The sequence below is a fragment of the Malania oleifera genome, chromosome 13 (assembly GCF_029873635.1).
Source record: "Malania oleifera isolate guangnan ecotype guangnan chromosome 13, ASM2987363v1, whole genome shotgun sequence".
In the NCBI taxonomy this organism is placed as follows: domain Eukaryota; kingdom Viridiplantae; phylum Streptophyta; class Magnoliopsida; order Santalales; family Ximeniaceae; genus Malania; species Malania oleifera.
The window spans coordinates 76,166,338-76,180,628 of NC_080429.1; the positions used below are offsets into that span (position 1 = coordinate 76,166,338).

A 14,291-nucleotide genomic window follows, 5' to 3' on the forward strand; every position below is an offset into this window, starting at 1 on the left:
ATCACCTTATGAATAACATTTTTTATTCAAGAGAACAACAAATTACTTGAAAACAATCATAAAACGATATTTTTGAAAGATGTAAGAAAAGAAATAGGATAATAGATGTACCATCACTCGTATAATTCTTGTTCATTATGGACTTATTAGTTAAAAGAATTGATAACAATTAATGATGTTTTAATGATGTTTGGTTAATTATAATTAATTTTTAAATAGTGTTTGGGAGTCTATGAACGCAACACACACTTGAAGGCTGCAGTAGATTATAGGAATAACCACGACCAAAAGAAAAGCCCAAACCAAGACCAACTTCTTAAGAAGTTGCCTCGGCCCGTTCAAAATCCCTGTCCATTTTTTGTTTTTGTAATTTTCTGCTAAGGGACCTCACCCATTAACAGTGGGAATGCAGATGCAGAATCAACCATGAGGGCTTGAATACGAGACGAATTGCGGCCTACCCACCTTACGCTTTTCGCAAAATTAAGCACAAATCATCCCCGTTGCCTCTCATCCTCTTCCCTCCCAGCCAATTTTAGGTTCTGAACCCCCACATCTCCAAGCGAAACCAAAGAAGATGGAAAGCAAGTTTAGTTCAGATCAAGCGCTACATAAGCAGCGCCGAATGTAGAAATTGGAATCGCGACAGGGCAAGGGAGGCAGATCTAAAGGTAGCTCTCCCTTCATACTTGTAGAGGGTCTCACTGAGAGAGGTTAAGAGAGAGTTAGATGGCTCCCATATTCGAGTACTTTGTGGTCTGTGGCATTGGCCCGGAAATTCGAACGCTGGACGGGAGCAGAGGTTTCCATGGAACTGGAGTTATGTACTTGCCTTCTCTTCTTGATCAGTACCCACCTCCCAATCACTCGCTAAACCCTCCGCCGCCTCCGCAGCTACCCACCGTAAGTGTGGCAGAATGCATTGATCTGATTCTGTTTTTGAAAGACAACTCAAGCCCCCTCTTACCCCGCTGTTTTCTTTATTCAATCGATTCTTTGTATACTGTCTTGTGAATCAAACTAGTATTTCTGCTGTTTCCGAATAAGAATACTATATTTCACTTGCTCAAATCAATTTTCTCTGTTTTTGTTTTGAATTTTCATGGGTAAATTTCTGCTTGTGCGCTTTAAGTTTAAAGGCCTCTACCTGCAGAAACTCAGGGGATGGTTCAGGAGTAGACTTTTTGTTTCTTTGGTAATTGTTGGGGGCCATTTGCTGGGCTCATGCTAAACAGTATTGGGCTGTCATCGCAAATTGACAGCAGCGACTTCATGAAAAAAAAAATAAAGGAAGATAAGAAGTCTTGGTTGTGGTTGTCAGTTTTCAGATTGGATAGAATTTGTTAAGCTATCAGAAATCCACCCAAAAGAAAAATTAAATGAACTAAAGCAGTGCTTTTAACATGAGTCAGTAAAACAAAGATATGGAATTACTTTGAACATATGACTCAATGAAACTCCTACGGAAGTGCTCACTAAAGATGTCCAAAGAGAGGCTTTGAAAACCACTGCTCCCCAAAGCAAATTAATGGGAACGGTTTTGCCCTGAAAAATTCTCAAATTCCTCTCCGACCAAAGGCACCATATTCTGGCCATTAAGGCACAATCCATAAATCCTACTAGAAAATCCTAAAATCTAGTGAGAAACAGGTCTTTGATGGTACTCAAGACAAATCCAACACACCTTGTCAATGTTGAAGAGAAGATTCCACAATCCGCGAGCAAATGGACAATGTAGACAGAGATGAGCAATGATCTGTCTACTCTGCTTGCACAAAATATGTAAGTTAGCAATAGAGCATTATTAGGCCTCCTCTTCTCTGTTAAATCATTAGTATATATCTTGTTCAAAATCATGCACCAAGCAAAAGCCTTAACATTAAAAGGGACCTTGACCTTCAAAATAAATTTATTCAATTGGAAAGGATTGTCTATCAGGGTTTGAGCTTGATATAAATAGAAGGGTTTACGAGAGAAGTGCTGGAACTATCAAAACACCATGCTCTTATCTAGAGTAAAGAGGAACCAACAAGAATCAAGAATTGAGCTCAAAGAACTTTATTTGTCCACCTCCCTATCACTAAGATAAGGAAGGAACCAATGATTCTATGAGATCTTTCGGTCATCACGACTATGGAAATCTATAATAAGAATATCATGAATAGTGGAAAGATTGTATAACTGTAGAAATGTGATATAGAGAGGTGTATTCCCTGTCCACAAGTCCCTGTCCCTCAACCTCTATTGGGTCAAAGAAATTAAAGTAGGATAAATTTGAGAGATAAATTTACTAGGATTAGCATGAAAAGAATTCCATCCTCCCCTCCCCACCCTCCAATCTTATCAACCCATCTATTCCTATGGTGCCTTATTTACTCTTGATCACCTCATGCCAAAGAAATAACTTCTAAAAGGAGAATGCAACAACTGGTTCCCCCGCAAAAAGAATGCTTTTGTGCACTAAGTTCTTTATCCTCAAAATACACACATGCAGAAAATGGGTAGCTTTGTTCACCAATCTTCAGAATCCACAAAGAGATAGTGAAGTAAAGAAACTCGCAACTCTAAAGGTACAAATAGCTCACCACTTTAGAGATAAAGAGTTTAGAAGATAAATTTTACCAAGGACAATGGAGATACAGCTGAAGAGAAACAAGGCAAAGGAAAAATTCTCATATTTTCATTCAAAAACACTCTATTCCCTTGTACATGGCTTGAGATGCTTTTGTAGGCTTGGATCAGCTCTCCAATCATAGGAAAATGCTACTTCGCATTTTCAAGATAGAAGTAGTTGACTTTGATTGAAACGGACTCAAAGTTCTCTTGTTACCAGGTTTATTACATAGGGAAGACAAGCTGTCTTGTAGAAAGATCAAGTAGAATAATGTACTCTTAAATTCAAGGGACCATGACTTCTTGTAGAAAACTCCAATTAATGTGTAATTTTATCTTCTCAACTTCAAATCCATAAGCAAGGTGAATATTTTGCAGCTTTAGAAACTTAAGATTGGGCTCAAAATTGGGACAAAAACTTGTTGCTTGACAACTTCAAGAAATGGATTTGTTTGCATCATTAAATCACATTCTAAAAGCCCAGGTTCACTAGAACTTCTTTGAGAACACTCCTATGTCATGTTTCCTACTCCTTCCTGCCTAGGCCAAAGGAAATCTATCATCAACTCTTCAATTATCTGAGTCATCCTAAAAGAATCCTACAAGGAGCTGGAAAAGTAAATAGGGATACTAGACAGACAAGCTGAAACTGAAGTAGTACAACTACCTAAAGAAAAATATCTACACTTCCATGCATCCAACCTCTTAGCAGGTTGCGCTATCCCAAAAAAGAAGTAGCACTAGGATTTTAGAAGGCCTAGATAAGTCAATGCTCACTCTTGGACATTACAAAAAATTGTAAAATGGTAAAGCATTCGTAAAACGGCAGGCCATCTTTAGAAAAAAAAAAATGGTACACAAACTGTCTAAAGATGGGAAATAACAACACTATCCACACTAAGCCCCCCAAACAACCTAAATTCTCTCATATAGATTGCATCCTACTCAAAATGTCGACCATTAAGGTAAACAAAAAAAATGGACAAGGACCACCTTGTTACAAAGCCCTTGAAGCTAAAAACTTAGGTTGGCTATTTACGAACATTTAAATTATAGAAGAAAGAAAACAACCCCTAACCCACTTTCTCCACCAATTGCCAAAATCTTTTAATCAAAACCTATCCATTAAAAAGCCCCAGCTAACTTTATCAACCTGCCTTTTCAAAATGCAACATAACTACAATTCCGTCTTATTTTTCCTCCTAGCATCCTTTACATCTTCGCAACCAAGACGACATCTAAATGTACCTACCTCCCACAAATGTTGCCTAATAGGGAGAAATAGCGATTCACAAATTTTTTGAATCACATATTTTTGAAAATCTTATGCACAGTGGTGACTAAGGTGATGCTTGCTATCAGTTCAGTTTTTGTTTCTATATGGTGAAGAGATAGGTTATGATAATACATTTGTTTATATTACTAGTTTTCTATTTCTGTAGGCTTTCAATTATGTTTGAAAAAAAACTGAAAATTATATTTTATGATTGCAGTTATTTTGGCAACATTTTGCTAATTAGTATCTAGAATTAACTTTTGTGGATTAAATCATTTATGTATGGTGGATCAAATCATTTATTCATGTATATATTTTAGCTAAAATTAAAATAAAATGACCGTGTTAATTTAAGTTATGAATAAAATAAAAATATCCATAAAATTTTCAAAAATTTTGAAAAAAGAATAATAAATATCATTTTAAAAATATTATTTTTACTATTTCCAATTGTTATATACGATCAGATTGGTCTTGTAGCACTAAAAGGTGTGTTTTGAAATAGAGTAATTAAGTGAAATAATTATAAACCCATAGAGGTCTATGCCTTTTTCGGACTGTATGCGGGAGCTTTGTGCACCGGGCTGCCCTTTAATTATAAAAAATTTCCATTTTTGTTATAGTTTTCTTTTGAACTTTTTGTTATTTAAATAATATTTTTTAATTGTTATGACGTTATTTGATCAAAAGACAAAGTGAGCATTTGTGCAGTCAAGTTTTTAATTGTTTTAATTTTATAAATATTAGCCAAACTAGTTGTCAAGTTTTGGTTTTTAGTTTTTGTTTCTCATTCAATTTTATGATGATTTTGATAGTGACATCAAATGGACTCTAAACTTACCTACCTATAGGCACTAGTACGTAAAGAACAGTCTTCTTAGGCATGAGGGTGGAAAAAGTGGAATTAATACTTTTTCCTGTAACCCCATTAGCATGGGACTGATATAAAAGCTTCAAAAGATCATCCTTTGCAAAAATTCAACAATGTTAATAAAAAGCCATGGTAAAAACATCTAGACAAGGTGCTTTGTCCCTCTTTACAGTAATAGCACTTCATTCATCTCTTCTTTGGTAAAAAGGCCTCTCTAACTGGACAGTGGTATGATTATCACAACACAACTCTTCATCTAGTTGACATTTTGAAATACCAGGCTTTTTGGGTGAGAAATATATTTGGACTGAGTTATTTTACATGTATGAAGGAAGGAATGAACCGGCAATTGTTCATTTAAAATACCACTGTTAGAAGGCTAATAATTTTTGAGAAGTTTAATTCTTGCGTTCTCTTATTTTTATTTTATTCTACAAGTGCAGTGTGTTCTACCAGCTGGTGTGGAGTTTTATTCATCAGGTTTTGATTCCAATGATGCCTCAACTTTTCCTAGGAGCTATCCTATTGTTTTGACTGGTATGTCTTTGACTTGGATACAATTTTGGAAAAATTCAGAATTGTTTCGTTTTCTTTTGTCCTTACAAATTTTTGTTCCTATTGTCAAGAGGATTATCTAATTATGAGCAAAGACTTAAATTTCGGCTGAGACATTGAAATTTCAGCTGGAATTTTGAGTTTCGGAGGGTATCGAATCAAAACTCACTTCAAATTTGATTTTGAAAAATTTCGATTGAAATTTCAATGTTTTGATAAATTTAAATTTCTAATTTTTTTTGTAAATTCTAACAGAAACAATTTTGATAAATTTGGCACTGTAGCTCAACTTTTGATGGAAAAAATTGGAAAAGAAAAATGAATTTTGATGACCTAAACTGAGCATGCCTCATCACTTCACCCATGTTTTGAAGCCCTGAACTAAGCATACTGTATTTTTATTGTTATTGTTATTATTGTTCTTATTATTCTTATTATTATTGTTATGTCCTTAAAATGCCCTCACTCTTGTTTTACTATTTTATTCCTCCCATTTCCCTATTAACCCTTACCCAATTACGAGACTTACCCCACTATTTAACTTATTATTATTACTATTATTATTCTTTACTACCTTGCATGCTTTGTGATATGCAATTTATATACCCTGCACACTAAAAAATTGTCATGTGTGCATTTTCTAAATTTATTCTGATGTTAAATTATGCATAATCATCTATTTTAATGTTTTCCGGAAGTTCAATTGTAGATCTCCATCATTTACTATAAATTTCTGTAATCTCTTTAAATTGAAATTGAAATCAAAATTGAATTTGAAATTGAAATTTCCATAAATTGAGACCATCCAAATTTTGATAAAAATCAAAATTAAAATTTAAGTCCTTGGTTATATGAGATCATTCACTGTTGTCATGTTTTACACTTGAAATGGGCAAACTTAATATTGTTTTTGATCAAGTTAGAACAATGTTACCTAGAACATTGCAATGTTTGGGACGGGATCATGGTGCAACACAGGCCCTAAGATTGTGGAAGATTAGGGGTCTGCTTATGTAAATATACTGCTGAAAATTGTGTAATTGCACTTGTATTAGGAACAAGTTGGGAAGTTTTTTGTGTTTGGAGAGCCAGAGTCACGGTGGTCATAGTAGATCTGTTCGGTCCAAGAAGGTGTTGAAGCCATCAGGTGTTGCTTGTTGTTCAGTACCTTGAAGCAGTGTTTTGCTAGAGAGACATTCAATGCCTGAAGAGATGATGTACTGCTGCGGTGATTGTGGTTTGTTAACTCTGAAGGATAGAGTGAAAGGGTTATGATAGGGTGATGAGGAGCTCGAATAGATCTCGTTGTAAAGTTTGAGATGGAGGAGAGAAGAAGAGAAAAGAAGAGGAGAAGAAGAGGAAAAGGTAAAAAAACTGGGCAGCAGTTTCCTGGAGTCTACATACAACTCCAGTTCTGCACTTATGTATTATTATTATTAATAATAAAGTCTTAATGGCAAAATACCCCCATTACAACAAGCTAGAGGTGTATAAATATCACCTAACCATAGCTTATCACAAATATTAGACAGGCAAGCTTAAATAAAGGCTTTGTAAAAATATTGCCTAATTGATTAACAGATTTTACTAACGGAGTCCTCACAACCTTCTTCTACACAACATCCTTCACAAAATGATAGTCAACTTCTATGTGCTTTGTCCTCCCATGAAACACTGGATTGCTAGCATTATAAATAGCAGCTTGATTATCACAAAACATTTATATTGGTACATTACCAAGAGTCCCATCTCTGACATAAGAGACTTTAGCCACATAATCTCACTCATATTATGAGCCATCGCTTGATATTCTGATTTAGCACTAGATCTTGCTACAGTAGTTTGTTTCTTGCCATAGGCAACAAGATTACCTTCTGCAATCTAGCCCAATCTATATCAGAGAATCCCACAATCTGACAATTTCTATTTCATTTATATATCAAACCTCTGTTGAGAGAGCCTTTGAGATACTGCAAAATCCTATAAACAATATTTTAATGTGGTTGTTTTGCATTTTCAATAAACTAACTCACCACTCCCACTGCAAAATATATGTCTGGTCTTGTGATAGTCAAGTAGATCAACTTGCCATCCAACTTCCTATATCAGTGTTTGTCTTCAAAGTCCAGTCCACATCCCTAGACAACTTCATAGTTTGATTCATTGGAGTTTCTACTGGTTTAGCTCCCAACAAACCAGTCTCTATTAACAAGTTCAACGTATATTTTTGCTCAGATAGATTCAACCCTTTCCTACTCAATACCAAGAAAGTAATGCAGAATATCCAAGTCCTTATTTTGAAATTTTGCTTGAAGCCACTGTTTAATATCTGCAATTCCACTGTGTTCATTGCCAGGATGATGATATCATCAACATAAAGTTCTAGAAGTACGACATCTGTCTTTTTTTTTTTCTGCGAACAAAAACCTAATGATTAGAGTAGCACTGGATGAAGTCAGATGCAGAGACTAAAACACTAAATTTGTCAAACTAGGTGTGAGGTGACTGCTTAAGACCATAATTGGCCTTATGGGAACTGCATACTTTACCACCCTCCCCTCGAGGAACATAAACAAGAGTTTGCTCAATGTAAACCTCTTTCTACAAATCTTTGTACATGAAGGCATTCTTTACATCTACTAGTATAAGGGCCAATGAAAATTAACTACCAAAGAGATCAATACATGAACGAATTTAGTCAAGCAATAGGAGAGAAGGTCTCAGAATAATCAAAACCATATTTTTGGGTGTACCCCTTGGCGACCAATGGAGCCTTAAGCTGTTCACTAGAGCTGTTTGGAAGATATTTGGTGTAGGCCTAACGACACCTAAAGAACTCCTTACTTAGGAGGAAGATCCACTAAGTCCTATGTCCCTTGAGTTGTCAAGGCATCCGTTTCTACATCCTTCGCATGCTTCCACACATAGATAACAAGTGCCTTAACATGTGAGAAAGGCATAGAAGCCGAGGAAATAGACAATGCAAAATAATGTATAGAACTAGGAAGGTGAAGAATTAAAGCATAATGAACAATATGATGAGCAACAAAGGAATGCTGAGCACATGTTTGAGTACCTTTCCAGTGAGCAAAGGGCAAATCCAAGTCACACGGGAATGGATCTCTAGAATGAGAAGTTGAAGCAATAATGGGTAGAGGAGGCGCATGCATGGTGGTAGTGAAAGTCTATGCTTGCTTTCCGTCCTTCATAAACCGTCAATTGTTTCTCCGGATTGGTAACTAATGGATTTGAAAGAGGACCAGAAGATTTCTCAAGAGGGATAAGGGTAGGAATAGGAAGATCATAAGAGGAGGGACTGTAAATCATTGATGGAATCAAAATAGATTCATCCAAAGAGGACCCAACACTAAAGAAACAAGGCATCCCCTAAAAAAATGACATTGATGGCAACATATTTCCTACAAGTGTTTGGGGGGGTGGGTCATAACATATATATACCCAACAAAGATACTTTTAACAGCACTGGTAGAGAACTTGTCGTAAAAAGTATGTGGAACATGACCAAAACATGTCTGCCCAAAGACGTAAGGCATAATAGAGAACATGGATGTTTCTGGGCACATGGTGGAAAAGGAAATTTGCCCCTCGCAGAAAATAGGCTGTAAGAAGAGCATTGGGTGACAAGGTTTTAGGAACATGTATATGAAGGAGTACAGACTCTGCTATGTCAAGTAAATGTCCATTTTTTCTTTCATCTACTCCATTCTACTGAGGGGTATGTATGCATGATGTTTGATGAATAAGCCCTTTGGCCAAGCAAAAAGACTAAGGCTCATTTTGAACAAATTCAAGTTCATTATTGGATTGAAAAATTTGAATACCAATGGCAAATTGAGTTTTTATTTATTGGTAGAATTGAGTAAATACATTAAAAAATTCAGACGTATCTTTTAACAAATAGATGTTGGTCATATGCGAGAAACCATCCACAAAGGAGACAAAATATTGATGACCAATCAAATTCTTGACTCTACACGGACCCCAAATATCTTAATGAATGAGAGAAAACAATGATTTATTAGAGACTCAACTCTAGATGGAAAATATGCCCTATTATGATTTTCAATTGACACGCAAAACACTCAAAATGGGAAACAAACTTGACTGTAGGAAAACTTTGTAGTTTTTGAAGGGATAGATGGCCCAAATGAGCGTACCACGATCAAGAGAAACACTAGTAGTAGAAATTGAGGAAGCTCTATGGCAAGAATTGGACCCACCATGATCATCATCAAAATTGTTCATTCCATCCTTCTCAAGCCTTCCACCAATCCTTTTTTTCGTCTGGAGATCCTGAATAACACATTGAGACAGAAAGGTCTCAAAACAATTATGAGACTTAGTTAATTGACTAATTGATAGCAGCTTCAGGGGAAATTTAGGCACATATAACACATATGAAAGAGGAATAGAAGGAATTGGAAGAATTGCCAAAATCAGAAACCGGTGTTATCAAATCATCAGCAAGAGTAACCTTAGAGTAAAGTGGGGTTCAAGGACTCAAACAAATTAGGACTACCTGTCGCATAGGAGGAGGCACCATAATCTATAGCCCAAGATGAGGGGGATGAAGGCTTAGTTTGGTGCTTCCTGCCCTGCCCCCCCAAGTGGCTTTTTAAAAGAACCTTTTAAAAAGGACTTGATAAAAAGGAGCTTACTAATATTGTTTTAAAAATATTTGGCTCCTTTGTGAAAAAGTAGCTGTTAGAAAGAAAAAGCTGGCTTTGAGTGTTTGGAAAAAAGGCTGTAAGGTGTCTAAAATTATTTAAAATTACTAAAACGCATATGTATTTTTAGGAAAAAAAATTGGGGAGATTTTTCAAATAATGAAAATGTGGACATTAATAGTGATTTTGATTATGATGGACGTTTGCTTTTAGATGAAATTCGGGAACAGTATGGTTATGTTTCTGATTCATCTGATAAATTTGGGGATTTAACATATGTACCACCTCCTCCATTGGAAGGATTGGAGGGAATTAGTATTCTTGAAAATGATGGTACAGAAGAAAAGCAATTTGGAAAAGCAGGAATTTTGCCCTGACCTATAAAGGAGGTCTCTAATTAAGGAAATTTTCAAACTCAGAATTGTTGGATGAATTGGGTCTATACGTGTCAAATTACAGAGGAATTAAAATTCAGACAGATGCTGGTAAATCTGAGTTTAAGAAGGATTAGAGGGAATGAACAAAATTGAAGTGTTTGGTGAATTATGATGGTAAGGGTTTAAAGAGGGGTTTTCTTGCGTAGTGTCTATGTAGTTTTATTTTTATTATTATTATTTTTGTTTATTTTCGCTCTATTGAGGAATTCTTGTCCTCACATATGATGTAATTTCTCTTTCTCTCTCTAAATACATCTTCTTTTATAAAAAAAAAAAGTCAGGAAATATAATTAACGCTTTCATAGTTTTTTAATATTTGAAAAAATTTAAGGACGACAGCAGAATAAAATAATTTGTTGGAGAAAAAGCTAGCTTTTAGGTTTTTAAAAGTTTCAAATCTGAAACTTATAAAAGCCCCCCCAAAAAAGCTAAAAGCGGCTTTAAAAAGATAGAGAAGTTGTTTACCAAACACGTTAGACCCACCTTTAACTTTTTAGAAGGAGAAATTGAAGCAAAAAGAGAGGGCCAAAATCACCCAAAGACGCAAGAAGTCTGGTTGTACTTGAATGGGCCATAGTAGCAGTAAATGTATATAGAGTTTGGAGATATTGAACCATGCAAAGATATTGTTAAACTCCTATCTAGATATGGTGGATGATGTACTCAACTCCCAGTGGGGTGGCTAGGTGCATTTGAAGTGTCAATAGTAGAATTTCCCTTCGCAAGACACGTACTGGCCCAGGTTGGTTTCCCAAGGAGATCCAAACAATGATCAACAGTATGATTTTCCTTGCCACAATGTGTGCAAATGTGAGAATTGCCATGATGAATTCCTCATTGAATACACCACCACTGCAATGAACACGATCCAAACCTTGTTTTCGTCCTCCAAAAGTTCCCTAGTTTGGCAGCATCCATGGCTGAATTATCGCAGGAAGTTGTTTGAGAAGAAGTTAGGCACCACACAGTAGCACAAAACAGCGCTTTCAGGACTTCAAAAAACCAGAACTTACAACACTTCTGACCTTACAAAATCCAGAACTTCAAGAGGCAACTATGACTACAAAACTGAGCTTACAATATCCTAGGAGGGATTACTTAACCACCAAGAATGGGGCAGATCACAACGAAGTACTTCAGACAATTAATAAACAACCTGGCAGCAGCTCCAGGCATTATGGCTGGCAGAAACTGGAAATAAATGTAGAAAAGAACAGGAAATATGTATTGAGCACCGATCAAAACCAACCAGCAATCAGTACAAGGTTGCAAGCAATCAATCACGAACGCACGACATCAAGGCAGCATCATCAGCTAACTGCAAACAGAGTACAACTGTTAGCAGCCTGTGGAAGAGAGGAACAGCAGCAACAGCATACTAGAAATGAAGTATAACTGACTTCACATCAGCAGATCACCGTGAAAACACACAGATTCCTTCCAAGGATGCTGCACAACCTAACCAAGAGGAAGGATGTCCAGTGTCCTTAAATGACACTCAAACCAACCAGGAAAAATTAGATTTGAGGAGATTAGGGGAGAAAAAGTAAAAAACAAAAAACAGAGTATGAAAACCAATTCAGATAAATCAGATTTGAAGGAGTTCAATGCTCTGATACCATGTTGTAGAGTTGAGATGGAGGAGAGAAGAAGAGAAGAGAAGAGGAGGATAATAGAAAGGAGAAAAAAACTGGGCAGCAGTTTCTTTAAGTCTACGTACAGCTTCAGGTCTGCCCTTATATATTATTAACTGATAAATTCTTAGAGAAAAAAATAGCCCCATTAAGAAAACCTAATTACTAAAATAGCATATTCTCTTCTAGAAGATCCTATGTGGATGTTCTTCAGTTCCAGAAAAGGATGCCATAATTTCAGGTGAGGTGGTTGTTTGAAATTGTTGGGGCTGTATCGTGAATAATCAGGAAAGAGCTCCGAATCTCTGATTGGGGAGGATACTTTTGTGGAATATTTAAGAAAGGGCTTCCTGTAATGGGCCTGATGTTTGTGGGCCTATTCAAGGCAATAAGGAAATCACCTCTTGGGCCTGTTGAAAATAAGGGTAATGGACCTATAAGTTATAACGAAGGTTGACATGGAACCTAAAAAAATGGTTTGCAGTTAAATTTAATAACTTGGCTAATATTGGCCCTGAAGGAGTCTAAGAATGGAAAGTCTGGTCCTGATTATTCCTATGGACCTGGAGAAGCGGGAGAGTTGGTCTTCAACAAGAACAAATCAATACTGAAGTTCAAGCGGCTGTTCAACCACGGAGTGCCGTTGATGGGCTTGAAGATGAGGAAGAAGGGCAGCATAGAGACCAGCAGAAGATTGTTCTTGTGCACAAAGCCATCTCTTTGCTGCTGCTTTCATTTGGTGGTCCTAAACAGTGTTTAGAGGAACAGATCCATGCATGTCAGCAGCATGAGTTTTAGGAAGATGATGAGAATTTATGTGAGTGATAATGACTTAGAGAGTTTGTGCAAATTGGAAAAGAGAGTATTGCTTTATCAATTGATGGAGGAACAGGGGCTGGATGAAGATTTATTGGTTCATTCTCCAGGTAGCCTGTGCTTTGAGGATTCACTTGATAATCTTTGAACAAGCACATGCTGGTGTTTGCTATATAAAGAACATTGCAGATCAAGTAGAAAATTTAATTGAAGAGGGGTCTTTGGCTATTTGTTCCTCCAATTGAGTGTTTTCCTATTGATAAGAGTCAGTTCCTGATGGAGAGGAGATTTTTTTTTTTTTGATGACAAAATAAATTCATTGATAGAATAAGAATGTACAAACAGGACAAGTAGACATCACCTTTCCAAACTCTGGGTTACCCCAGAAAAAGGAAAAAGGGAAAACCAAAGACCACTAAATACGACCCAAAATAATCAGCATGCCCTATCGATTCAACAAGGAATACCAATCACCCGGAATCTCCGAAAAACACACCCCCTTGAAATTCCCATTACTCACACACCAAAGAGAAGCCAAATAGTGAATCTTCTCCAAAACCAACAAAAATGACAATTTCTTCCCTGAGAAAATACGTGCGTTTTGTACCATCCAAAGACCCCAAAATACAGCAAATAGGGCACAATTCTGCAACTCTTTTTTTACCTTTTTTTTTTTTTACTGCCAAAACTGACAAAATAAATTGCAAAAAACTCCTCCATTGTCTCTGTACAGACCCAACATTCTCTGAAATAATTAAATAGCTTGTTCCGAATCCTCCAGGCAAAATCTCAATGCTTGAAAAGTTGCAGAGCAATTAAAACAAAGCACACATACATCCAGAGGGAGAGCCTTTAACAGTCCCCTATTCTGTAACAAGTTGTTGGTGCTGATCCTATTAAGCACAACCAGTCAGAGAAAAGCTTTGATTTTAGGGGAGGACTATGGCCTTCCAAATAGTTTTATAGAGAGGAAAAGAAAAATCAGAGCTGGTCAGGAACTCACAAAAAGAGTTGTAGGGATAAAAACCTGATGGATCCAAAGACCAAGTGCGGCTATTAGCTTCCAAACTCAACAATTATTCAACAGGACTAACAAGGAGGATAACTTCTCCACCTTGGATAGGTTATCCTCTTGACCCTCCAAGATAAGTTCATTCATATCCTCAAGAAGACATACAATTAAGCTAAAAGGTTGAGTGTGACTCATTCATAGCTATCATCCCCCCTCCAAGAATGTACTTTGGGTCTTGTTTGTTTTTTATGGAGAATTTTTCGTAGGTCTATGTATGAAGGGTTGTAGTGGGGTCTTACTTTTATAGAGAAGGTTAAGTGGATGGAATGGCTGTTTAAGCAAAATGAGGTCAAAGCAGTTGTATTCAGAATAGAAAGGACTAAGGCTTC

The 14,291-nt window shown here is 36.4% G+C and overlaps 1 protein-coding gene across 2 annotated transcripts in view; it reads left to right on the top strand.

Moving 5' to 3' along the window:
- The first annotated feature begins 299 nt into the window (after positions 1-299).
- LOC131146373 (DENN domain and WD repeat-containing protein SCD1) overlaps positions 300-14,291 on the top strand; it is a 119,955-nt gene continuing 105,963 nt past the window's right edge. The window contains exons 1-2 of one of the 2 annotated variants that reach the window (XM_058095960.1): positions 300-903; positions 5,204-5,297. In XM_058095960.1, the coding sequence (XP_057951943.1) occupies positions 730-903; positions 5,204-5,297 (268 nt within the window). In that variant the 5' untranslated portion in view covers positions 300-729. The remainder of the gene's footprint in view (positions 904-5,203; positions 5,298-14,291) is intronic. The other variant, XM_058095959.1, reaches the window with a different exon arrangement.